Here is a 26,567-nt window from a genome sequence, read left to right as displayed (position 1 = left end):
AGGTTTGTGATCCCAGCACTTGGGAGGTAGAGGCAAGGACTTCGGGGGACCATCTACTTGGCTACATACTGAGTTCCAGGACTGCCTGGGCTACGTGGGGCACTCTTTGAAAAAGGAAACGAAGTTCCAAACTACCTCTCACCCCCTCTGCGGGAAGTCTCCTCTCCTCAGTCTTCTGCCTTAACCACGTGTGGGGGGAACCACTCCAAAAAGCCGCCAGCCTCGCTAACCAAACCCCCACTAGCACCTCCACACAGCGGAACCCCTTTCTTTTCAGGCCTCGGTGCTGAACTCCAGGACAGGGGACCCCGCCTCCAGGCTGCCCTTTCTCCTCCCAGCCCCGCCCCTGCTTCTCCCAGGCCCCGCCCCTAGCCCCGGGAAAGGCGTGTCCTCCATCTGGTGGCTGACTCACCCGGCACCGCAGACCGGCACCCTAAGGAGCGGGTTGAGCTGCGGGGACGCAACTGGATTAGGTTCAGCCATGGACCGGAAGGTGGCCCGGGAATTCCGACACAAGGTCAGAGCCAAGAGGTGCCCCGAGCCCTGTGGACTGTGGAGTCCCTGGTCCGGTGGGTGGGAGATGGACAAGGACCCTCTCCCTGGTCTGAGGGCCTTGGGCAGGCTTGAACTTATGAAGTTGGGGGGTCCTCAGCAAAATGAGGAGGGGACGCTAGGAGTCCCGCTGTGAGGGCTTCTAAAGTGACTCTCTCCAGAAAACTGTCGCTTCTCCTTTGGCCCTCCAGGGGCTGATACTGGACAGGGAACCCAGCCAATGGTAAAGTTCCTTCCTTACTGGTGCCCCCAGTCTAGGGGTCTCCTGGACCCCAGCAAGTGTCTGGGCCAGGCAGAGAGAAGGGAAACTGGACCTTTCTTTGACCTTTGACTTCCAAAGTAACTGGGAGCACCCTGCCAGCACCCAGACATTTCTACAGGGCTGAGGGGCAGGTTTAAAACGTACAGCCCAGCTTCAGGGGAAGGACTGAAGGAAGGACTGAATCCTACTTCCCTGGGTATGTCCCGGGGAGGGGCCACACTGGTTCTTTAAAGTCCTCCAAGACCTTTACTGAAGTCAGGAACTTCCTAAGGTGTTTCCCTGACCGCAGGATCTGTGAGGCCACGGAAGACCACCGGGAGGCAGGGGTCCAGTGGTGGACCTCCTACCAGGCCCCAGTTGGGGGTGAAGCCAGTCAACAGCTGCACACAGGCCCTGCCCGAGGAGTAGGGAGCTGTGTACTCTGGGACTTGACACCAAGATGAACCCCTTCCCAGTCTGAGGGGTAGAATGCCTAAAGCGAGGATTGGGTGTCCCCTCCCCTTCTTCCCACAGAGATGCCCAGAAGCCAGCCACTGTGGGACCCCAGAGGTTACGGGTCTAGAGTTTAGGTCCAGCAGCAGGGATCAACCATTCACTTAAAACATGTTCTGAGCACCCGTTTTGTGTTTTGTGTCAGGCCCAGTCTGCTCCCTCTCGTAGCTTGTAAGGGTGGGAGGCAGGCCTCGGGCACAGGGCGTTGGGATCAAGGTTTGGTAGGGGCAGCAAGGGTGGATGCCTCAGACGTTCCGGCTCCCGTTCCCAGGGATGAGAAATGACTAAAAGCTGAGCAGGACTGGGGAGCTGGTGAGTATTAAGGGAACCATTTGTGTTGAGAAGTGCACTGTGAGCCCGGGGATGTGTGGGGAGACATCTCAGCTGTCATGAACATTTACTGAGTGTAGGTTTCAGTCAACCCACTTTAAAGGCTCCGTCCCCTGTCTCAGCTTGAATTTCTCTTTCCTGGCTTCGGTCTGGGAGTAACTTCAGCTTTTCTTTCACTTTCCTGCGGGGCTGTTACCTGCACTTTACCTCTTTTGAGAGAATCACCCCCAGGGTCCCTGATGTCTGACTCGACTACACATTCGCCCCTCTTCTTCCTTTCCTGGTTCTCGAGGGCCTCAGGCCTCTGCATTTCCCTTCCAGGCTCCTCCTCTGAGTCATTACCTATTAATGTTCCCATGTCACAGGCAGGGCAGGCATCTCAGTGAGCAAGGCCTGGACTGGACTTTGTGCCCTTCTGTCTCAGATACAGCAACGGCCTTCCCCTACCAGGATGGGGATCATCCGGGAACTGAGAGGGGACATGCTGTAGAGACGCAGGCAAGCTGGGTGGACTTGACAGCTTGCTGTTGCTTGTTCTGTATACCCCCTTCCTGACTGTTTTGGGTAAATTCACTCCTAAACAGAAGTTTGCAATCTAAATCTTAAGTTGCTAGAGGTGGTGTTTAAGGTATTCTCATGGATGACGCTGGGTGACCTCGAAGTTACTTGTCCTGTCTGTGACTCAGGTCTCAAATCTGTTAATTGGGCATACTGTTTAATAACATGTCCTGCATGGGTGTAGGAGGCTTATGTAAATTGGGCTTTTAGGGAACCCCAAGACCAGGGTCAAGTCTCACCCCTACCACTCACTAATATGGAGACCTAAATCAAGCCATACAGTCTCTGAGCTTTTGTATCCTTCGCTGTATGAGGGGGGTGTGCAGTGCCTATAGGAGACAGGAATTGGTAGGAATTGGAGTTTAGGATGCTCTGGTCCCTGGCCAGTCTGTATGCATTACTGTAAAGGTTCTCTCCAGCTGTTGCTCCTACATGGTTCCTGTCCAGAAGCAGACCACAGTATTTACAGCACTAACTGCCCTCCAGTAGGAGGGAACAGCCGTGGGTTGGGAAGAGCCAGGCCAGGATGATCAGGGACTAAGGACTCTCCCTGGAGAGAGTGGAGCACCGGCTTCTCAAAGTAGCCTCCTTGTTCCCAGCAGCACTGGAGTTGCAGAAACCTGGTTACTCATTTGCTCGGAAAACGTTTATTGCCTCTCCAGCAATCACACGTTTATGAGCAGCTCTGGTGTACCCTGCCCCAGGCCCAGCAGCCAGAGGCCAGTCAAGCAGCGAGGGAGGGTGGGATGAATGAGACCAGAAGAGCCCCCTCCCTTCTAGGGTTTCCTATGCATTCATCCATTCATTCGTTTGTCCATTCATTCACTTATGCATGTGTGCAATAAACACTCTCTGGCCTCCTAATATACACCAGGCAGAGTTCTAAGCACCTAAGAACAGAACAAAGAGCCCTGCCCTCATCAGGAGCACACCCTGGTGGGGCAGACAGTTACCAAGGAAACGAACAGTTTCTTATGATGGGGTGCTGTGATGAATGCTGGGGGGAAAGTAACCCTGTAAAGGTAGGGGGGGATAAAAACCAGCAGGTGGTGTGTTGTGTACAGCCACCAAGAAGTCTAAAGAGGTGACATTTGAACCTGGAAAAAGAGGGAGGCGCCATGTGGTGGGTGTGGAAGAGGGAACAGTGGTGAGTGCAAAGAGGGAAGGAAGCATCTGCCTGCCGAGCTTCAGAATAGCAGGCAGGACTCAGAGGAGCAGATGGATGAGGCCGTGGACAGAGTTCAGAGACGCAGGCTAATTGAGAGTGGTCTGCGTTGAAATACGACTGGCCCTGTGACTCCCAGAGTGGAAGGAGGACTTCACTCAGCAGGACTCGGAGCAGGGTCTGTTGACTGAGGTTGGCAGTGGAGCTGGGAGGCTTTACTTGTGGACCGGTGGAGCGGTACGGTACGACCCCCCCGCTATGAGGAGCAGGGCGGCAGCGGCACAGAGTAAACCTGAGTCCCTTTGGGATGTCTGCAATTTGAGGCACCCTGTAACTGTGTCTGGTGGAAAGGGCTTGGGGGGGTGGTGGGGCTAGAGGTGAGGGTTCTGGAGTTCTTGGGGTAGGAGTGGCCAGGATGGAGAGAAGACCCAGACTATCACCAGGCACCCGGATGAGACAAAGGAACCCCAGGTCATGTAGGGGAGCTAGAGGTAAAATTGGAGGCCAGGCTTGCCACACCCCTGCTGAGCCACACTCTCAGCCCCCCTTTACTTCTTTTGTTCTGAGAGAGCCTCTTGTGTTGCCTAGCTAGGCTGGCCTCGAACTCCCTATGTATTGGAGGACTGACCTTGAATTTCCTTCCCCCCCCCCTTGGTGTTTTGTTTGTTTTTGTTTTTGTTTTTGTTTTTGTTTTTTTTAGAGACAGGGTTTCTCTGTGTAACAGTTCTAGCTGTCCTGAAACTGGATCTGTAGACCAGGCTGGCCTCGAACTCACAGAGATCCGCCTGCCTCTGCCTCCCAAGTGCTGGGATTAAAGGTGTGCGCCACCACCGCCCTGCCACTTTGAATCCTCTTTTTTCCACCTCCCAGGTACTAGGAGCTATAGACATAGACCAGGAGGCCAGGCTCTCTTTGTGCTTTTTATTTTGAGACAGGACCTTGATAACTTGCCTAGGTTGGCTTTGAACTCTCTCTGGCACAGGTAGGACTTGAATTTGCAGTACTCTTGCCTCAGTCCCCTGAGTGTCCTGGACTATAGTACTGCACCACCAGGCCCAGCTGAGACTCCAGAAAAGATGAAGGATATGTCCGTGACCTTCGTGGTGAAGATCACGCCGTATTTTCACCCCAAACTCACCTAGTTGTATACACGGAATGTAAACAGCTTTTCACGTGCCAACCACACTTCAGTAAAGTGTTGTTTTTTAAGATGGAAGATGTTCCCTTTGGTTTTAAATGCCGACTTGCCACAACCTGAAATCACCTGGCTGGAAAGAGAGACTCAGTTGAGGAACTGAGTGGAATAGACTGGCCGATGGGCTTGACTGTGGGGGACTGTCTTGTTGTTAGTTGAGGGAGGAACAACATTCGCTGGGCACGAGGTTCTGAACAGCATAAGAGAGTGAAGACACCAGATGAGTAAGAGAGCTGGCCGCAAGGGTACGTTTATTTTCTCTGCTTCGACTGTGGACGCCATCTGACTAGCTGCTTTGGATTCCAGCCTTGACTCCCCACAGTGATGGACCCTTTTCCGCCTAAGTTGCTTTTGGTCATTGGAGTGTTTCCATCACAGCAACATAAACGAAATTAGAACACAAGATAATAAAACAAGGGTCAAATAAAGCTGGAGTGTTTACTGTGTGGAAGGGAGGCTGGGCCTTGACTCACCTGCCGTGATGGATGGCAGACCGATGGCAGTTGCTGAGGGTGCAGAACTTCATCTTCTCGTTCTTTACCTCATAAACACACATGACTGCCTGCTTTTCTGGAGACTGCCCTGAACTCTTCCCATATTAACTCACTGAATTAATGATGAAAGCCATCATCCTCAAAGAGAAACTGAGGCCGGGAGAGGTGCAGACACAGCCCGGGGGGGGGGGGGAGGGCTTTGCTGGCCCCGCCCCCGCACTCACAGTCCACTTTCTGTGGCTCACCCAGGTGTGGAGGAGACTAGTGAAGGACCTAAGGCAGAGGTGGGGTCAAGATGAGCATAGGAACTAATGAAAGGTGCAGCCATGAAGAGGCGATGCTGGAGGCAAATGTCCATGTACCATCCCTAGAAATGCTAAGCTCACAGCAGCCAGAGCTGCAGCAGGAGACAGGCAGCTTGTCCCCAGATGAGCTCGTCCCGGGCCTTGAGGAAGGGCGGGTATGCCTGACAGGCTTGGGCAGGCAGCAAGAAGCCATCAGGGACCAAGGACACACTTCCTCTCTCTTCATATTGCGTGTCCTCATGTTGTTGTGTCTTCCACCAGCAGAACACACTGAGGGCCTGGGAGGCCCTGCGAAGCCCCCAGGGCAAGGACGGGGAGGAGGCTGGGTAGGGCACAGGGAGGGAAAGGCAGGGCATTGCAGCTGGAAGCTGCACCGAGTGCTTCAATCCCCATAGCAGCTTAGGAAGCATGCAGAGTGCAGCAAGGATTATTTAATTGATTCACACCCCCTTTCTCCCGGCCTGAGTGAGTCACCCATGGAGGCAAGGGGAGGGAGAAGTGCTCGGAACACAATGCCGCCGCCGGCTGCACATCAATGGGCGAACATTAGTGCTGGGTGGACACGGGGTGATGGTGTAGTAGAGACCACTAACAGCTCCTGGACACCGAGAGCTCCGTTAGGGCTTCTGCTCCCCCGTGGCAAGTGAGGGCCTAGGAAAGGAAAAGCTTACTAAATTTAGTTAAACAAGATTGGCATCTAGCACACAGTAGGTGCTTAATAAATGTGTGTTGGACAAGGGCACTCAAAGAGATACACAGGAAGTGGATACCATGTGGCAGATGGGATTTGAGAGCCAGCAGGCTTAGTCTCGAGTCTCAGATCTGTCTCTCGACTCTGTTTCCTCATCCGTGGAATGGGATAATAAGGTCTATCTCCTGTGGCTGTTGGCAGGGTAGTTCAGTGAGCAGAGTGCAGCCAGGATGAAGGGATGGGAATGGGCTTTAGGCTGGACCTCCAGGACACTCTAGAGGAGGAGGCTCAGCCCGCCTCTTCCAGGAAGACAGGGTTCCCGTGAGAGGAGGCAGAGCTGCCTTGCTGAGTCTGGGAACAGCTCTTCTGTGAGGAGGAAACAGACCAGGGAGGCTGCAGACATGTGTGCTGAGGAGATGCAAGATGCTGACCCAAGACTGAAGCAGAAGGGAAGGGAGACTCAAGATCGGAGCTGATGGAGTTCACTCCTTCTTCAGCAGATGCCAGGAGTGTGCATCTGCATGCATGGCATGTCCACTGGGGACCATGGGGAAACAGATCACAGCCAGAGAGGAGGGGAGAAACCAAGTGCTAAGACCTACTATGTGCTGGGAACTTTTTATGTGCCTAGAGTCGCACACAGTGCCCCAGAGCAGGACCTCCTAAAGCTCATTTACAGACTGGTGTTCGGGAGAATTCCAGGAGGAGGCATTACTATCTAATTAACAAACAAATATATATATTGGTTTTTCAAGACAGAGTTTCTCTGTGTAACAGCTCTGGCTGTAATGGAACTTGCTTTGTAGACCAGGTTGGCCTCAAGCTCACAGAGATCCTCCTGCCTCTGCCTCCCAAGTGCTGAGATTAAAGCCTTGCTCCACCACCACCTGGCTGCTAACCATAGTTTTAAAGGGCAGTGTGAGTGATGGTGGCATTGTTACCACACAGCCAGATTTCCAGAGACTTCCGTATTTCTGTTCTCTTTCTTGTGTGCCCTTGAAAGTCTGTAGAATGAGGTGTGAGAGTATTTTCAGAGAACAAAGCCCTACTGTTCCCTCAAGTCTCCGTGGAGACATTTTTGGACTGGGAATGGTCCCTCTATTTGTGGAGCCCCCTGACATTCGGCTTCACATTCCTACCTCCAGAGCAGTCTGCACTAAATGGAGCTGCCTCCCTGGTTCATTGGTATACCGGCGATTCTGAAAGGATGACTTAGAGATTATAAGAGAGGCTGGGGCAGCGGGGTGGCAGCGCTCGCCTTTGGTCCCAGCACTCAGGAGGCAGAGGCAGGCAGATCTCAGTGAGTTCGAGGCCAGCCTGGCTACATAATGAATTCCAGAACAGCCAGGGCTGTTACACAGAGAAACCCCATCTTAAAAAACAAGGAACAAAGCTGGGTGGGTGGGGGCTGGTGCTGAGAAGGTTCCATTGCCTTTGCGCCCCTGGAAGTGCTTGTCTGGCTACAGCCTTGAGTTGTTCACAGAATGTGGAGAAGATGCTGCTGCAGACGTGGACACACCAGGACAGGGTTGGTGTGAGCTGCAGGTGAGGCAGAGCCAGGCCTGCAGGCTGTCTCAGAAGTGGACTAGAAGGGTATGACTTGTGGGCGGGGGCTCTGGATGCAGCAGTTGGCGTCTAAGAGCTGTCCACAGGGCCTGGGGTCCCAGGAGCAGGATGTTTTCTCGGAAGACCATCTCCAGTTGTCTGTGCTTGGCTCTAGGAAGACAGAGAAATAGAATCATGAACCCTAAATAGCCAAGTCCTCTTCAGTTTCCTACCCTGATTTTCTAGTCTCCAGTCCGTGCATATTAAGTGTCATCCATGAGGACTGTCCCTTGCTCTTTAAACCTAAGCATGCAGCAGATGCAGTCTCTAGAGAGACAGAAGGGAAAGTCAGTCCCAAGACATCTGCCAATAGAAGATTCCCTCTCCTGTCCTCACCCACTAGCTGCCTCCCTCCAACTCAGCAGACAGGGCTGTTATGCCCCGCTAAAGAGCAGAACCACTGAGGTTCAAAGTGTCACTTAAAAGATGTTCCATTTTCTCCTTCCTTATGGACCAAGTGAAGAGGCAGGGGTGTGTGTGGAGGAGGTGGGCATCCTGGGTATCAAACTAGAGTCTCATGTATGCCAGGCAAGCACTTTACCACTGAGCCCCCGCCCTCCAAGCTTCAGTAACAGTGAAGAGTCAGTCGGGTGTGGTGGTGCTTGCCTTTAATCCCAGTACTCGGAGAATAAAGGCAGGCAGGCAGATTTCTGAGTTTGAGGTAGCCTGGTCTACATATTAAGCTTCAGGCCAGCCAGGGCTACACAGTGAGACCTAGTCTCAACAATGAACAAACAAAAGAAAAAACAGTAGAGAAGAGAGAGGTGAGGATGTCTCTTAAGGCAAAGGGTTGGATGTTGGGGCCTGAAGGGGACTTGAGTGCTCTTGGCCAGAGGAGACCTGAGCCCTACTAGACCTGGGTTCAAATCCCAGCTCTGCTTGTTAGCTGTGGCCTTGGGTCACCGCTGTGATACTCCCTGTATAACGGTGTGAGAATAAGGGTCCCATAGAGCTGGTGCTTGAACAGATGTCAAGAGCTTCTGGAAACCTGCGAGAGTCTTCTCTTCCCCTTCTGTGGCCATGGCTCTTCTTCCCGAAGGGCATGGGCAGACCAAGAGGCAGACTAATGCATCCATTCAAGGCTTATTTACTGAGTACTTAATCTGCATTAGTCATGAGGAGTGCAGACCGAAGTGGACCACCTTTTCTTCTAGGAGACAAACTCCAAAAAAATTACAAACCGAAGTTACACATGATTAGTAATGTCCCAGCAGAACCGAGAGGTCTCCTGGAGTGGGAGTAGGTTGGTTAGGAGGTTGGAGAAATGGCCTCTGTGGCAAAGAAGTCAGCCCTGGGGGTGAAGTGGAGAGCAGAGGAGAGCATATGCCTGAGCGTGGGGCTGGAGGGGGTGAGGGTCTGGCTTATACAGGGAGCTAAAAGGAGACCCCCACAGTCAGGAAGAGTGGCAGGTTAGGACAAGGACTTCCAGAGAAGGGGAGTTTTCTGTTTGTTCGTTCAGTTGGCTGGCTGGCTGGCTGGCTGGCTGGCTGGCTGGCTGGCTGGCTGGCTGGTTGGTTGGTTGGTTGGTTGGTTGGTTGGTTGGTTGGTTGGTTGGTTGGTTGGTTTTTGCTTCGTTTGTTTGTTTTTTCCATGATGGCAATCAACTCCAGAGCCTTGTGTGTGACAGTCAGGCCCTCCAACACTGAGGTACATATTCATCCTTTGATTTTACGTGCATCAAGAAGCTAAGAAGCACTCACGTGATATATGATCTTCTCCATGAAGGTTTTTCTGGGCCTGGTCCTAGGGATTCAGTACCACCTATGACGCCTCTTCCCCAGCTCTTGTCTGCTGGGAGCTCCTGCCATAAGGAAGGGTGACGTAGTTGGGGGAGCTTCGAGAGTCGCCGTCACACACCCTTCTGGGTTCCTCCTATCCTCAAATACACATGTAGATATAGGAGGAAGGGGACTTCCAGGTGGAAACTGGGAATCTGCATTTCCTGCTCAGGTCCAAAGCTCCAAGGGCTGGGCCTCAGGGTCCTTTCTACCCCGGGACAGACTCTCCAGGGTCTTCCAAAGTCCTTGAGGTACCTGTAGAGAAGGCACGGTTGCCCAGTCCTGCTCCAGGCAGGCAGGAGAGCTTGGCTTTTGCAGCAGCTTCTCTTATCAAGAGCAGAGACATGACCACAATGCTAACTAGCCCTGGAGACCTGAGGGGAGGAGGTCCCCATGTCCCCTCCAGCACATGCCTCATCCTGCCGCTCAGTCTTGGGCTAAAGAGAAATCCAGGATGCAGCCCTTGGAGATTTGCACTGGACTTTGCTGAAGTACAGAATCTGGGGCTCCTGGATCCCAACAGAGATGGGGGTGCTAATGAAACTCCTGAACATGACCTCGGAGGCCCAGCTATTGACGTCAGCAAAGCTGGAGTGATGTAACCTAATCCTCCCCCTGCGGGGGACACCCGGGATGGAGAAGGAGAGGCCAGGAGGCTGACTAGTGGACAGACCTCAAGGCCAGGCTAGGCCAGGGCAAAGTGTCCCGGCAGAGGCAGCCCGGAGGAATTCAGTGCTTCTGGTGGATGGGATGTGTTATCTGAGTGAGTGGCCCAAATCCTTCCTCAAAGCATTTATCCGCCACTACAGCCACCATCAGGTGAGACTGTGGGCTTCTTCCCACCGCGGGTGACACAGGGAGAGCCTGGCAGCAGTAATATGGGGGTGGGGTGTCACTGTTGGATGGGGGTCATGTGTGCACATATGTTTTCGACCTTGTGTGTGCCTCTTTCACGTTGCCTGGGGATAAGATGTTTCTGGGCCGTTCCGAGGTGTTCTGCATAGGTCTGATATGTCAGGCAGCTTGGTCCCTGGCTTTCTCTCCTCTTCCATCCTTAGCCTCAGGAGCTGCTGTGGGCACTCTGGATGGTGACCTCTCCTCCCCGGGTCTGCTGGAGCGTGCTGGGTGCTCATGGGACCTGGAGCTATGTTCTGCTTTTTGGTCTTTCAGGTGGATTTTCTAATTGAAAATGACGCAGAGAAGGACTATCTTTATGATGTGCTGCGGATGTACCACCAGTAAGTATGTGTAGCCAAGCCCAGGCAGCCCATCTGTGTCCCAGGAGTACAGAATGGTGATGCCCTAAGACAGCTCCGTGCTCCTGGGAACCCACGTACATGCTCGCTCACCTGCTTGAAGCTTCAGTATGTGTTCACACGAACACTTCCGACTTGGCCCTGGGCTAGGGCTCAGGGGAGTACCGTGAACAAGCAGAATGACCTTTGACCTCAGGCTGCTTCCAGTCTGTTGGGGTAGCAGTCGAGTACCCAGATAGGTTCACTAGAATGTGAATGTTAGGACGGAACCAGAAAGCCAGCTGTCCCCCAGCCACCTCGTCTGCTGTCTCTGGTCACCCACGTGCTTTTGATTCATTCGGTTTGTAAGCTCTGTTAGGGCCCAGAAGTCCAGCGGGTGGGACACTCACCCACCCTGGGACCTCTCCAAAGGACCATGGATGTGGCCGTGCTCGTGGGAGACCTGAAGCTGGTCATCAATGAGCCCAGCCGTCTGCCCCTGTTCGATGCCATCCGGCCCCTGATCCCACTGAAGCACCAGGTGGAGTATGACCAGCTGACACCCCGACGCTCCAGGTGCGTCCCCAGGCCAGAGGCGAGGACTGGGAGGGGCCACCCCGGGTGAAGAGCTGGCTGCCAGGCCTGAGCTGGGCCATCACCAACCACTCCCCACCACCCCCCCACCCTACCCCCTCCCGTCACTGTAACAGGAAGCTGAAGGAGGTACGTCTGGACCGTCTGCACCCAGAAGGCCTCGGCCTCAGCGTGCGTGGAGGCCTGGAATTTGGCTGTGGACTCTTCATCTCCCACCTCATCAAAGGTGGTCAGGCAGACAGTGTGGGGCTGCAGGTGAGTCAACAGAGCCAGGAGAACGGGGCCAGGGTCTCAGCTGCCCTGTCTCCTCCTGATCCACTCCGTGGCACAATGTGGACACCCATTTTCTTAGGCCTTTGGGGGAAGGGGGGAATGTCAAAGTGGTGTTTTGGTGAGTGAAAGTCTTCAGGATGCAGGAAAACTCGTGTGTGTGTGTGTGTGTGTGTGTGTGTGTGTGTGTGTGTGTGTTTCTATGTGTGTGTCTGTGTGTGTATATGTGTTTGTGTCTGTTTATGTCTCTGTGTCTATGTGTGTGTGTGTGTGTGTGTGTGTGTGAGTGTGTCTGTGTGTATATATGTGTTTGTGTCTGTTTATGTCTCTGTGTGTGTCTATGTGTGTGTGTGTGTCCGTGTGTATGTGTCTGTGTGTGTCTGTGTCTGTATGTCTGTGTCTGTGTGTTTGTGTGTCTGTGTCTGTGTGTCTGTGTCTGTGGGTGTCTGTGTGTGTCTGTGTGTCTGTGTCTGTGGGTGTCTGTGTGTCTGTGTCTGTGTGTGTGTGTCTGTCCGTGTGTGTGTATGTGTCTGTGTATGTCTGCTTGCATGTGTGTCTATGTGTCTCTTTGTGTGTGTGTCTGTCTGTCCTCACACATACTAGACAAACACTCCACCATGGAACTCTCTCTCGCCCTTGCCCATTTTCTCAGGTCAAGCTGGGAACCTGCTGCCCCCCCCACTGCCACCGAGCTCCCACACACACACACTCCCCACTTCCTGAAGGAGGAGCGGGCTTAGGGTGGGCACCTTCAGCTTAGTCTAAAGCAGTGTGATGCTTAAGAACACAGACACCACTTCTGGACCATCCCATCCAGATCCTGGCCTTGTCTTCCTGAAAGCTGTGACTTTAGTGAAGTGATGGGATCCTGGACCCCACCTTCCTCATCTATAAAGCCATCAGGCTATTCGAGAACCGGGAGTGAAATGAGACGGTGATGGCGGCTGCCTGAGCCACCAGGGCCGTGAGGTGATGTCAGTGTAGGGGGGGATTGGTGAGCACCACCACTGAGTCAGCACACACGAGATGACTCGTTTTATAGGGTTCACCGAGGCTCAGCGGTCAGAGCAGCAGAGCCAGACTTTGACCTTGGGTCTCCTGGAGCCCTGGCAGTGCCCCAGGTTTCTCCCCTGTGGTCCCTGCACTTTTGTGTCTGAGCGGGGAAAGGCAGCCCTCCAGGTCTCAGAGCTGTTTTTGTCTGTCCAGGTAAAGAAACTTCCAGAGCTTTTGTAATCGACATCCCCATGGGGGTGGGGGACAAGACAGGGGCTCCAGGGGGCTCCAGTGCTAATGGTGCAGGACACCAAGGCGGGGGTGGGGTGGGGGGTGGGGACAGCCAGCTGACAGACAGAGCTTTGTTCGCAGTCCCGTCTCAGGGCTCTCAGTGGCATCTGAAATTTCAGCTCCTTCATTGTTCGTTCTCTCTGTGGCACATTTTCCAGCCCAGAAACAGCCAGAGGAGAACACATAATGAGCTCCCCTCTTGGCGTCAGCTGGGCCCCCTTCTTTCCAGAGTGAGCTCTTGGGAGGGCAAGCGCTTCCCTGTGGGGGCCCCAGGAAGGAGGACACCAGGGCACTCTCCTGAAACCCAGGCATCCACCTTCCCACCTGCTTCTCAGGCCTATGAAATAGCAGCCCCCTCTATGGGGCCGTTGGCCATCTCTTCTTTGTCCCCTGTCCTTCAGATCGTCATGTCACGGTGATCTCCATACAAAGGCTCTTTTGCAGGGTTCCGTGGAGAGGTGGGGGCGGGGGGACGGATCCCGCAACCCTATCCAGGGGCCATGTGGGAATCTTTCTGACGGGGGTCCCAGGTAAGCGCCTGTAGTGACAACACGGGACTCCTCCGCTCACGAGGAGCGAGGACAAAACTGCCTTCATCCCTTGACTGAATCAGGGTTCACGTTCCTCCTGCTGGAGGACAGCACAGAGAAGATGCTAGAAGGCAGGAGGGATTTGACCTGAGAGGCTCGGTGCCCTGCAGGGGCCAGATTGAACCTTCCAATAGGACCTAGTTCTGGGACTTCAGCCTCTCCGCCACTCCTGACCCCTCCTGGATACTTACGATTTTTTTTTTTCAAACTTTCTTCATGTTTATCTATCCTTTACTCACACAAGCATGTAGCTGGCTGCTTGCTCATGTAGAAAATGATACGCCATGCCTTTCCTGTCCCAGCTATGGACAATCCCTGCCTTCCTGTGAGACTCCGGGGCTCTGACCAGGCGGCAGGAACCCAGAGCAGGCAGGACACAGGGAAGCCTTCTTTTCCAGACACCCAAGGGCTAATGTGGTGTGTGTCATGGAGACCTGACGACACAGCCCAGCAGCCTCTTTGCTCCCTGGGCGACTCTCTGAGCCTCTGTTTCTTCATAGTGCCACTGTGGTCCCCACGTGAAGGCCTCTTTGCAGGGTCCGTGCAGAGCAGAAGCAGAAGATCCCGCCCTTTGGGGCTGTAAAGATAGGTGTCAGGAGCTCCACAGAGGTCCTCTTTGAAGCCAGTGTCCCCAGAAATGTAGGAAGTTCTTTAGTGAGCCCTCCTGTGAGGACACCGAGATGATGGGGGTTTGTGTCCCAGGCAGGGGCAGACCCTTTCCCGGTGGTAATGAGAAGTGACTATGGGAGTGTTGCATTCTGGGAACTCATCTGGAGACCGTGTCCCTTCAGAGTCCAGCCTGAGTCCCCGACCTGCGGCAGCCTGTCTCCAAGGGACCTGTGCATGGGGTTTCAGTGAAGCCCATAACCTCAGTCTGTAGAAGGATGCCTGTGTTCTGTTCCTGTGTGGCAGCTACTGCCTTCGTGGTCTTGGGCAATACATCATCGCCACCCCGCACCCCACCCCAACCACCCTGTTGCCTGTCCCCACTGTCTTCTCTTTCATGAGACGTTGATATCCAAGGATCCTTCGCTCTTTGGTTACCGGTTGAGGAGCTTCAGTATAAATCCCCAAGGCCCACGTGCCTGGAGGAGGCGATGGCCAGCAGGGGGCAGTCTCATCACGGTGTGCCTCTCAGAGCTGGCTCCACAGGCTTCCTCAATGATAGCAACATTTATTAAGAAGCTGCCCTGGACCCCATACTGGCTGGCCTTACTCACCTTATAATATGTTTGTTTAATTCTCAACAGCTCTGTGGTGTTCCCAGTCTTATGTATGAGGGAAACTATGGCTCAGAGAATTCAAGAGACTTTACTCAACTCATATAGCTAATAAGAATTAACAAGGAAGGATTTGAACCCACGGGGCACAGAGCCCTGTGTTCGTTCTCTGTTCTTTGCTTGCTCCCAGAATCAAGTTTCAGAAGTCAGTTTAACTTCATTGGGTTTCCATGGGATGGAACAAAAGAGACTGTATGTTGGCGTTAGTGATGTGAGCTTGGGTCAAGAGTCACAGGTCCCCTTTCCAGCTCAGTGTGTGTGTTAGTAATGGACAGAGACAAGAGGCCGCTGCTGAGGACAGGGAGGGACAAAGGCCAGGTGGGCTGCTGGATCTCAGAACCTGATGGTACCTCAGAGGGGAAACAGGGGAACCAAGATGAGGGGACAGAGCCCTGACCCCTGCCTCAGCTCTGCTACCCACCCCCTGCATGCTTCTCCCCACCCCAGATCTTGGTTTCTCCATCCTGGAACTGAAGTGTTGCCCGCCTTGGATCCCTCCACTGTTGGAGGGTAGCTTGGCCGTGACACGGTACTAGAGCACAGATAAAAGCTTTTGCTGGTTGACGGCTTCTCCTGGGGCTGCAAGCATCTGGTAGTGGGAGCCTCCTTGGCACTCTGCCTCATACTTGTCTCATCTCTCTGTGTCAAGGTAGGGGACGAGATTGTCCGGATCAATGGCTATTCCATCTCCTCCTGTACCCACGAGGAAGTCATCAACCTGATCCGCACCAAGAAGACTGTGTCCATCAAAGTGAGACGTGAGTCAGGCCAGATGGGACTAGAGCGTTGTGACGGGGTGGGGGGTGGGGGGTGGCTGTCAAGCCCCAACTCCAGGGGTGCAGGAGCTTCCCTAACATGCTGTGTTTTCCCACAGACATCGGCCTGATCCCCGTGAAGAGGTAAGCAGGCCTATCTGAGTCGCCTTGCAGGCCCTGAGTTCTGACGTGTGGTTCACATATGCCGTGACCGGCACTGCTCCTGGGCTGCAGGGGCGGGGTGGTGGTGGTGGTGGTGGTGGTGAGGACTTCACATATCCCAGGCCTCTCAAATGCACTTACTGGCTCCACCTTCTATGTCCCCTTCTCCTCAGCTCTCCCGAGGAGCCTCTCAAGTGGCAGTATGTGGATCAATTTGTGTCAGAGTCTGGGGTAAGAGACTAGGGTTACCTCTGATGAGTGCTGGGCAGCTGGCCTTGAAGGAGGGGTGGTTCCGGGGAATGTACCCTCTGGGGCTTCACACAGGCCCCTAGGGTACCTTGTATACCCCTATGGTGCCGTGGGTCTCCAGACCCACATCAGACCCTACAACGGCTATTGCATCTCTGCGAATATGGAAACTTCATCTGAAGGTCTCAAGCTCAAGAGGCCACTTGAATGCGTGTAGACCCATAACCTGCCTCCGTCCCTCCTTCAGGGTGTGCGAGGTGGCGTGGGCTCTCCTGGCAATCGAACAACCAAGGAGAAGAAGGTGTTCATCAGTCTAGTGGGCTCCCGGGGCCTGGGCTGCAGGTGGGTAGCAGGAGTGCCTGGGCTCAGTCACCGATCTTTAGGTGGGTGGCAAGCATGCCTGGGCTCAGTCACCGATCTTTGGGTAAGTAGCAGGCATGCCTGGGCTCAGTCATCCATCTTTGGGTAAGTAGCAGGCATGCCTGGGCTCAGTCACCCATCTTTAGGTGGGTGGCAGGCATGCCTGGGCTCAGTCACCCATCTTTGGGTAAGTAGCAGGCATGCCCAGGACTCCCCAACACTTTTCCTCGATTTCCTCACTACTGCTCCTGAGGACTCTTGTCCACCAGCAGTGGGTCTTGTGCACTGGGGATGATAAGGAACTTGAGATCCAGAGCTAGAGCCACATTCCTGGACGGGCCCTTCAGCTACTGCAAATGACACTCTCCAGACCTCCTGTCACCAATGGTTCTGGAAGCCTTTCCTTAAGAGGGGCCAGGGGAGCTGGACCTGGCAGAGGCAGAAAGAGCTGAGGTTAGCCGTGGGTAGCTAGACCCTGTCTCATAAAATAAAACAGTAAGCAGCCATGCACAGGAGCCAGAGAATCCTGAGTCGGTTGCAGGTGCCGCAGCTGCTGTGATATCTGTTCCAGCCCTGCCAGGCCAAGCACCAGCTCTCAGACTTGGGCCAGTGACTGAGCCCCAGGGCACCCTGAGCCTCAATGTCCTCCTCCATAAATACCTAGAGGGATAACATAATACCCATACCATGGCGCTGTTATAAAGAAAGCAAAGTAGATCACTCAATACCCAGCGGGTAGTAAGCAGCTGGTGAATGTTAGTTATTGGTTAAGTTGCTCTTACTATTTATTTGGTTTGGTTTGGTTTGGTTTTGGTTTTTTGAGACAGTTTCTCTGTGTAGTTTTGGTGCCTGTCCTGGATCTCACTCAGTAGACCAGGCTGGCCTCAAACTCACAGAGATCCGCCTGGCTCTGCCTCCTGAGTGCTGGGATTAAAGGCGTGTGCCACTATCGCCCAGGTCCTTATTATTTCTTTGTATTTGCATTTACTTAACACTTTTGTAAATGATTTATTTTTTATTTTAATTTTTTATTTACATGTATGTGTGTCTGTCCGCATGTATGTCTGTATGCTTGAGTGTGGGTGCCCACCGAGGCCGGTAGAAGGCCTTGGATCCCCTGGAGCTGGGTTTACAGGTGGTTGTGTACTGCCTGATGTAACTGCTGAGCCATCCTTCCAGCCCCAGAAATTATTTGTTTGGTTTTGTTTTTGACAGAGGGTCTCACTGTGTAGCCCTGGCTGGCCTCGAATTCACGGAGATCTGCCTGCCTTTGCATCCTGAGTGCTGGGATTAAAGGAGTGCACCACTATGCCCCACTCCACAAATGATTTTCAGTGTCTGTCCTGGAGTGTGAGGATGTAGTTTACCTGGTAGAGTGCTTGCTAAACATGCACAGAGGCCTGCTTTCAGTCCTCAGCACTGTATACATTGAGCATGATGGTGCACGCCTGTAAATCTAGCACTTGGAAAATGGAGGCAGGAAGACCCTAAATCCAAGGTTATCCTCAGCTGCATAGAGAGTTTGACCTTAGTCTAGGCGAGGTAAGACCTGTCTCAAAAAATAAAAATAAGCCGGGCAGTGGTGGTGCACACCTTTAATCCCAGCACTCGGGAGGCAGAGGCAGGCGGATCTCTGTGAGTTCGAGGCCAGCCTGGGCTACAGAGTGAGTTCCAGGAAAGGCGCAAAGCTACACAGAGAAACCCTGTCTCGAAAAAACAAACAAACAAACAAATAAATAAATAAATAAACATAAATAAAAATAAAATTAAAAGTCCCTCCTTTCTGGGAGATGGCAGCCTAATATAGAAGCTAACCACACAGATAGTTACAATATTGTGTGATAAAGCGCTACCCCCCTGAGTCAGGGATGGCAAATACATTTCCTACCTATGCCATCTCTCATCAGTTAACAGTGGTGTTCTGTGAAAAGTTCTAAGTTTGTGTCCAGCTGGGTGGGAAAGAGTGCTGTGATTGATTAGTGATGTCTGCCACAGCTCTGGGAGAGGAAATAACAGTACAAGCACCATCCTAGCTATTTATAACTTAGAAGCACCAGTAACCCTGGGGGCAATTATCTTAATGGGGTCTGGTGAAAATCTTATAGTCATAGGAATGGACAGAAAAGTTCTAGAAGGAAAAAACGGCATGTGTGGTATGTGGATGAGGGGCTGAGGAGATGAAACCTTTTCTTTTTTTTTTTTTAATTCCGAATGTCATTTATTCAAGGAGGGAGGAGGTCTTAAATACAGGCTTACAGCGCAATGGGAGAACCCCGGAGGGCAGAAGTTCGCTACAGATGTTTTACAATCTTGCATCTAAGCTGTTAAAGACCAGGATACACAGACAAGGAATTTCCCTTAAGTGAGGAGATGAAATCTTAACAAGTTTTCTGTGACACCTGCCTAGGGCAGCAGTGGAAATTGGACTGGAAGGGAGACAGGGACAGAGGTCCTCGGGCCTTGAGTTTATGGCTGACCTCCAGGCTGGCCATTGAGCGTGAGCAGTGCTCCAGGGCCGAGCCTCACCCACCTCTCTGCATCACGCAGCATCTCCAGTGGCCCCGTCCAGAAGCCTGGCATCTTCATCAGCCATGTGAAGCCCGGCTCCCTGTCTGCAGAGGTGGGCTTAGAGGTAAGTGCCAGGATGGGAGAGGGGCAGGGGCCGTACACTGACAGATGTTGTGCCTCCCACATTGCCTTCTCCTGGCCAGCACCAGCCGGTCTCCAATGGGGAAGGCTTTGCAGAGAAGGGGTATATTACACCCCTCTGTCGTCTTCAGCCCAGCCATTGGTCCCAGGTCTGAGGGTGTGGTGACGATAGAGTTGACATTCTGCATTCTAAGCCCTATCACAACTCTGAGGATTAGGCACTTACGTTACCCCCACACTGAGGAAACCAAGAGCTGGTTCCTCCAAGGGTGTGTACAACCTAAGGCTGGGAGTCAAATCTACATGGTCTTCTGTCAGAGCTGTGACTCTTAATCGCTTCTTGAGGCAGAATCCTCAGCCACGGGGTAAGGATGCTAGAACCTTCCTTCTAGAGTTGTTGTGTAGATTAAATTAACAGTTAGGCTGGATCTGTGCCAGGCACATAAAGTTGATCAATGAATGTCAGCCATGACTGCTACTATAATGAGGGGTCAACAAAGCCTGTGCAGTCTGGGGAGTCCAAAGCCTTCTGTGTCCATTAACTAAACCTTGTAAAGGAAATGTCATAAGTTAGCAAAAGATAATAACTTCCAGTAGTATGGTATTTGATAGCCAGTAAGACCATTGTGGGCTGGAGGGGTGCCAGGATGAACTCCAGGCCCTCCCAGAGCCCCATCAGAGCATGCCACCTGGTCTGTTCCCTGGAAAGTTAGAATTGGGCTGCTTGGCCACCAGCCTCTATGTCTGGCATGCCAGGAGACCTTCCTGCAGATGGATGTAGAGAATGTGTGTATGTGTGCGCGCGCGTGCGCGCGCGCGCGCGCGCGCGCGCACACACACACACACACACACACACACACACACACACACACACACACACATACACACACACACACCAACCCTTTTCTGTTTCTCTCCCAGACAGGAGACCAGATTGTGGAAGTCAATGGCATCGACTTCTCCAACCTGGACCACAAGGAGGTGAGATGTGGGGTCCTCACCTGCTGTATCTCCTCCCCATACGCTTCTTCCAGCCAGTGCTACGATGGCTGAGACCCTTATGCTCTCGGCCTGCATTGCTCCAGTCCGACTGTCAGGCCCCAGCTGACTGCCCCCCTGTCTCCACAGGCCGTGAATGTCCTGAAGAGTAGCCGCAGCCTGACCATCTCCATCGTAGCTGGAGCTGTGAGTTCAGAATGAGGCAATGGCCCCCCATGACCCCTGGCCAACTCTGTGACAGGGGATGCCCTCATTCCTCGGGGGCTGAACTTCCTCCCCCCACCCCCACAGGGCCGGGAGCTGTTCATGACAGACCGGGAACGTCTGGAGGAGGTACGGCAGCGTGAGCTGCAACGGCAGGAGCTCCTCATGCAGAAGCGGCTGGCAATGGAGTCCAACAAGATCCTCCAGGAGCAGCAGGAGATGGAGCGCCAGTGAGTGGCCTGCTGGGGACCCCTGCCCACATCGCAGACCAGACACACTGGACTTCTGCCTGCTGTCCTGGGCTAGCTGCATTCTTTCTGTTCTGCCCTCGGGGGCAGACTAGGGCATCCATCCCGTTCCTCAGACAGCCTGGCTCCTTGCTAAAGACACCTGATTTTCAGACACTGGTACTACACAAGAGAGGCTCCTGCTAGCCATTGTGAGCACGCACCGTGCCCTTCTGTCTTGTTCTGTTCAGGACTTTATGTTCCTAGGTTAGCTCCCATGATATCCCTGGGAGGTGGATGGCATCAGTCTATTAGATAGGAAGAAGGCTGAGCTTGGTGAGGTGAAGTCACCTGTGTCCAGAGTCGTAAGTGGCCAGGCTGGGATGCTCATCCATCCATCCAGTCAAGGTCAGGAGCTGGCAGTGCCCACAGGGACACCTACCTGTTGTGATAAGCCCCACCTCTGTGTGTTTGAAACAGTGGGCTGAGAAAATCAATGGGGTAGGCAACTCATAAATCAAAACCACCGTCAAAATGCCAACACCGATATGTTTTGGGTGCTCACTAAGTATTTAGAAAAGGGAGGAGAGGGCAACTCCGTCTCCTCCATCACAGAATCAGCCTGGTGAGCAGTGCCTGCTTTACCTTTGGGTGGGAGTTCATCCTCCTGTGGACCTGCCACCCGCTCCGTGGCACAGATGAAATACCCCAGGGCACAGACTCCACACCTGACACTGTCACTGACACCCTCGGAAGAGCAGCGGCAGAAAACAGTTAAAATGCCTCTCAGATCAGAGGTCAGCCACAAGCAGCGCTAACTCTCCGGGCATACACTCACACGGGCCAATCTCTGTCTGTTTCAGGAGGAGAAAGGAAATCGCCCAGAAGGCCGCTGAGGAAAACGAGAGATACCGGAAGGAGATGGAGGAGTGAGTGTTGGGGTCCATCCCGAGTGCCCGTGGCTGCACGGCCTAAACCCAACTAATGAGAAACATAGACACATCTGTGTCGTTCCACGACATCAGAACTGACCGAATCACAGGAAATCCACAACCTCATTGACTTCATCGGCTCAAATGTACCAGACAGTTCCAATTTCCCTCTTTTGTGCCAGCCTTAGTTACTGTCCTTACAGCTGCGTCACAAACTACACTTCACACGGTGTCACATGAGCACAGGTGGGAATTGCCAGGCTGTCCGTCCCCGGAGGTGTGTATCAGTCACTTGATACACACTGGATGGTCAGATGACCAGTCAGTGGGACGTCACCATTACAACATCAGGTGTCCTTCTCTTTGTGGGGTCCAGGTTGGGGACCTCCACTAGTCTAGTGTGTTGGGTAAGTTTCAGGGTTTGTTTTTCTGATGGTTTTCATACACCCATGTACCCACATGTTCCCAGCCTACTTTGGTAAGTTTATAGGCGGTACCTCTCTACTCTTAGGAGTGAACTATCATGGGTGCTCCTAGGCACGTGGTAGTGTCTGCGTGTACAAACACCTCACAGTCATCCCACCTCTGCATTTTTACTCAAAACAGAGACAAATGCTGCTTTGTGTGATGGAGTCACTCACATCAAGGCACGGCCTGAAACTATCGGTCCAGAATAGCGTTACAGGGCCCAGCCTGCCCTCAGGCACGTGGCAAGCTGCCTGCAGACCTGGCCGACTCTGCTCCGAATCCTCTCTTCCTGCAACCCCTCCTTAATTCTCACCAAGTCTTTTACCTCAGTGCAACCAGAGTGCATCACTGAGTTTAGACACACACCCCCCCCCAACACTGCAGGGTGGTCCTAGCTTGAGCTGTGAAGCCTCCCTTCCCAAGCTGGTCAGGGTCCTCTGGCAGCAACGGGTGAGCCTTTGAAGGTCCGGCCCCCAGCCACAGGTGTGGGGGTCTCATTTCAGGATCGTGGAGGAGGAAGAGAAGTTTAAGAAGCAGTGGGAAGAGGACTGGGGCTCGAAGGAACAGCTCATCCTGCCGAAAACCGTCAGCGCAGAGGTGCATCCGGTGCCCCTCCGCAAGCCCAAGTGTACGTAGAACCTGCCCGGGACGGGATGGCGCCCTTCCAGGGCCTCAGGTCAGGGGGGCTAGACAGAAATACGATCTTCCCCCACTAATCAGCACCTCCCCAGGTGACTACCCCAGGGCTGTCTGGGCTGTATTTCACTCAGGGAGAGGCAGTGTGTGTCGGGGACCGTCAGCTGGAGCCTCAGGGTCGGAGGGATCTGCTCACCTCCTTGTCAGGGGTCTAGTTCATGTACTGGCTCCCACATCGTATCCAACGACACAGATGCAGCGGATGTTTGGGATGCTGTAGAGATCTTGGCAGGTGTGGAACTGGCTTCTAGGGTGACTACCCGAGCTTGTTGAATGTTGTGCTGTCTTCTGGCCTGCTTCTGAACTGGGGCTATGTTGAAACCAGCACAGAGAAAGAGAGGGTAGATCTATGGTGGTCCAAGGTTGCCAGGCAACTGGGGGAGCAGCTGGTCAAAGTGCCCCATCACCCACATTCCTGAGTGTGGGCAGCTGTCCTGCCACTAGCATGGTGAGGACGGAGGCAGAGAGAGGAGCATGAGACACCACCCCTCCATGTACTGCTGGAGTCTGGGTGTGTGTGCGCCATGTAAGCTCTCCTGCTCTTCCCATCCCCCCTTTACCAGCAGCGTGTTCCTCCCCCACTTTCAGCCCAGGCCTCCATCAGAAGCTCCCCATCTACCTGTTCTCCACCCCATCTTCCAGAATGTCTCAGGAGCTCATGGAGGAGAGGGACTCTAAGCAGTGTGGGTCATGGCCATCACTAGTCCCCATTCCTGGCTGAGTGTTCACTCTATCTTTCTATCTGTGATTGACACGGGCAGGTCCTCCTAACCTTATTGTCTGCACAAGGCCTGGACTGTGGGAACCTCCAGATGGGAGTATCCCTGGACCCCAGAACAAGGCTCCTCATTGTTGTGGGGTCTAGTTAACTCACCCAATTTGAGATCCCACCTGGCCCTACAAGGAACCCCCCTTGCCAACACCAGAACAGTGGTGCAGGACTTCTAGATTCTTCCATTTCACTGTTCTCTGGTGCGTCCCTTCCTGGCAGCAGGACACAGGTGTCATCTCTCAGGGACGACAGAGCGTCTCTCATCAGCCTCCCACATGCTAGTCCGTATTTGCTGAGGATGTAGCCTGAGATAAATTCCCAGTGAGTGATCCGTATTTTATACAGGAGCTAATTTGCCCTTGTGAGTGAAACAGGAGCTTCAGAAGGCGAGAAATCGATTTTAATTGCTTCTGTGAAAGTAATCCGAGTCGGTGTGGTACCTTCTAGAAACTGGGTCTCCACTCCACGGAGAGCACGCCCTCTCAGGGATTATGGAAAATAAAAGCCCTTTCACAAGCTAGGTATTTATTTAATGCTTTTTAACCAAATTAAATTTCCTGAATAAAAGGAACAAGAGTTTCCCTTTACTCGGGCTACACTATCCTGAGGCAGTACACAAGCTCGGATTGATGACCGAGTCGCAGCCCACCCGGGGCAGCAGGTGCAGCCGTTCATCCCCACAGTGCAGGCATTAGCCCTGTGTCTGTTCCTTCTCTTGCTGCTGTGACCAAAACAGTTTAAGGAAGGAGCAGTTTGCTTAGGCTCACTTTGAAGATACAGTCCATCATGTCAGGGAAGTCATGGCAACCAGCGTAGGAGGCAGCTGGCCACATCATGTCCATAGTCAAGAGACACACACACACACACCACACCACACACACACACACATCACATACCACACACATCACACACCTCACACACACACACATCACACACACATCACATACACACACCTCACACACACATCACATACACACACCTCACACACACCACACCACACCATACACACATCACATACCACACACATCACACACACACACCATACACACACCTCACACACACACACATCACACACACATCACATACACACACCTCACACACACACACACCACACCACACCATACACACATATCACATACCACACACATCACATACATCACCTCACACACACACACACCACACCACACACACACATCACATACCACACACATCACACACACATCACACACACACACACCTCACACACACACCACACCACACCATACACATACATCACATACCACACACCTCACACACCACACCACACCACACACATCACATACCACACACATCACATACACACACCTCACACACACATCACATACACACACCTCACACACCCATCACATACACACACCTCACACACCACACCACACCACACCACACACATCACATACACACACCTCACACACACACACACACACCACACCACACCATACACACACATCACATACCACACACATCACACACACACCACATGCATACCACACACTCACAACACACATAGTGCTCCCCACATTAGGCTGGGTTTTCCCACCTCTGTTAACCCAATCTAGAAACTCCCACACAGACGCACCCAGGCGGGGCTTTGCTTCCCAGGTGGCTCTAGAGCTTGTCAGACTGGCAGCATTTGTGGCTGTAGCTTGCCAGGGCTGGTTTTCTGGGAAGCTCCACTCCGTTTCCCCCCTACCCCCTCCACAGAAGGCCGCAGAGGTAAGGGAAGGCTGCATGCCAGCCTCTCCGTGACCACCCTTCAGTCTGGACCCAGGTAGCCAGCAGGTAGACCTGACGCAGGTTTCTGTGCCTGTGAGGCGTGGACTCTGCCTTTTTGAGCAGCCCAGAGAAGAGCTGCATGGGCAGCTCTCGAACCCCTGATCCCTCGTGGGACTCAGAGAGCTGCCTCAGCCTCCTTCCCATGGCTGACCAGCCACACCCAACACTGCCCAGCTCTCAGAGCTAGGACACACCGTCACAGACGCTGAACAGCCCGCGCCGGAGTGTGAAAGAGGAGGGTTCTTTCCCAAGGACTCTTCCCCTTAGCCGGATGATGAGGGGCTTGAGTGAGACATCGCTAACCCCCTCTTCCTCAAGGATACCCCTCAATTATCGCCCACCCAGCAAACCCATGTTTTGAAAGTTGGTGGGAGTTTTCTATCAAACTAAGGAGTCCTTTGTGTCCTTATTGTCTTCCTAAGATCAGTGTTCCACTGTCCAGCGAAAGTGACTGGAGCTGAACACGCAGCCCCTGAGAAAGGAGACCTTAGGAAACATTGAAACAAAGTTCACAAGCGGGCTGCTGTACTTCCTGCTGGGGTTCCAGGGAGGCCAGGTCATATCCTATTATCCTAACAGCATATGCCCTGTGTGTGCATCCTCCTTAGGAGACCCTTCATCTGCTGCCCACATAGCTCAGATAACGCCCTAGGGGATGCAGAGCCCTAAGACAAGGGTAGTGAGAAGATCTATTCTCCCATGAAAAGCTCCTCTCTTCAGACAGATAATACTCAGATAAAGCCAGCCCTCTCCCTGCACCTCCAGCTTTCAACTCCGTGCCCTGCAAAATGGTCCCCATGCTGATGTCAGGTCAGAGGTCCCAACTGTTAACCCATTTTACAGAGTTAAAGCTACTGAGGTTGAGAGCACTGTGTGAGCAAGAAAGCTGAGCTGGAGGCTCTTTGAGCCCTGCTGCTGCCCCAGATCCCACAGCTTCCTGAGACATTCGTCACGGGTTCCTGGGCTCCTAGACATCTCTTCTTGTGAACCCTCTTGGTTCATCGGCTTGTCCTTCTTTTCCCCTGGGTAGATGATCAGGGAGTGGAGGCCAAGCTGGAGCCTGCAGACCACCTGGACGGAAGCATGGAGGAGCAGGGACAGCAGGTTGGCGCCCATGCTCCGCTCCCTGGCTTGCGCTGCCCTGCTCGCTCTGCCCGCCTCCTTCAGACATGGTGGAAACAGCAGCTCCAAAGAGCAGCACCGTGATGGGAACCACTGGGGTCTGTGAGGATGCTCTAGGTCTCTGCTCGTCCCGTGCCCTGAGTACCAAACTTTAGGGACAAGATTCATGGCTAGGCTGAAAACTTATCCGCCACTTGCCAGTCCAGCCCAGCCACTGGCTCAAATATTTAAATACTGCTCCCCCAAGAGCCCCACTTCTCTGACTTCTCCCATACGACTCCTTAGACCCCTCCCACATCAGACACTAAGCTGATGTGCCTGATCCGAGCATGGCACACCCATGACAGCCTTGAGGGCTCAGGTCTAGGGTACTGACCCACTGTGTGGTTGCCTGGGCAAGGAGACTGCGCCTTGTTCATCTGGTCTGGGTAGGGGATCTCCTTTCTGGAAGCTTATCTCCTGCTTATTGTCACCACAGCT

General features: G+C 53.2%; 1 protein-coding gene across 5 annotated transcripts in view; it reads left to right on the top strand.

The window, feature by feature from the left end:
• Positions 1-375: 375 nt before the first annotated feature.
• The window catches only part of Ush1c (USH1 protein network component harmonin), a 51,055-nt gene continuing 24,863 nt past the window's right edge, over positions 376-26,567 (top strand). For all 5 annotated transcript variants that reach the window (XM_076542816.1, XM_076542807.1, XM_076542798.1 and 2 more), the window contains exons 1-15: positions 376-517; positions 10,598-10,665; positions 11,095-11,238; positions 11,373-11,511; positions 15,330-15,438; positions 15,555-15,579; positions 15,771-15,828; positions 16,094-16,188; positions 18,754-18,838; positions 19,777-19,836; positions 19,984-20,040; positions 20,146-20,288; positions 21,149-21,214; positions 22,189-22,313; positions 25,996-26,069. In XM_076542816.1, coding sequence (XP_076398931.1) covers positions 482-517; positions 10,598-10,665; positions 11,095-11,238; positions 11,373-11,511; positions 15,330-15,438; positions 15,555-15,579; positions 15,771-15,828; positions 16,094-16,188; positions 18,754-18,838; positions 19,777-19,836; positions 19,984-20,040; positions 20,146-20,288; positions 21,149-21,214; positions 22,189-22,313; positions 25,996-26,069 — 1,284 coding nt within the window. In that variant the 5' untranslated portion in view covers positions 376-481. The remainder of the gene's footprint in view (positions 518-10,597; positions 10,666-11,094; positions 11,239-11,372; positions 11,512-15,329; positions 15,439-15,554; positions 15,580-15,770; positions 15,829-16,093; positions 16,189-18,753; positions 18,839-19,776; positions 19,837-19,983; positions 20,041-20,145; positions 20,289-21,148; positions 21,215-22,188; positions 22,314-25,995; positions 26,070-26,567) is intronic.

Source organism: Peromyscus maniculatus, chromosome 1 (genome assembly GCF_049852395.1).
Source record: "Peromyscus maniculatus bairdii isolate BWxNUB_F1_BW_parent chromosome 1, HU_Pman_BW_mat_3.1, whole genome shotgun sequence".
In the NCBI taxonomy this organism is placed as follows: domain Eukaryota; kingdom Metazoa; phylum Chordata; class Mammalia; order Rodentia; family Cricetidae; genus Peromyscus; species Peromyscus maniculatus.
Note: the sequence above shows the minus strand (reverse complement) of the source record. Positions and strands in the feature narration are given on the sequence as shown.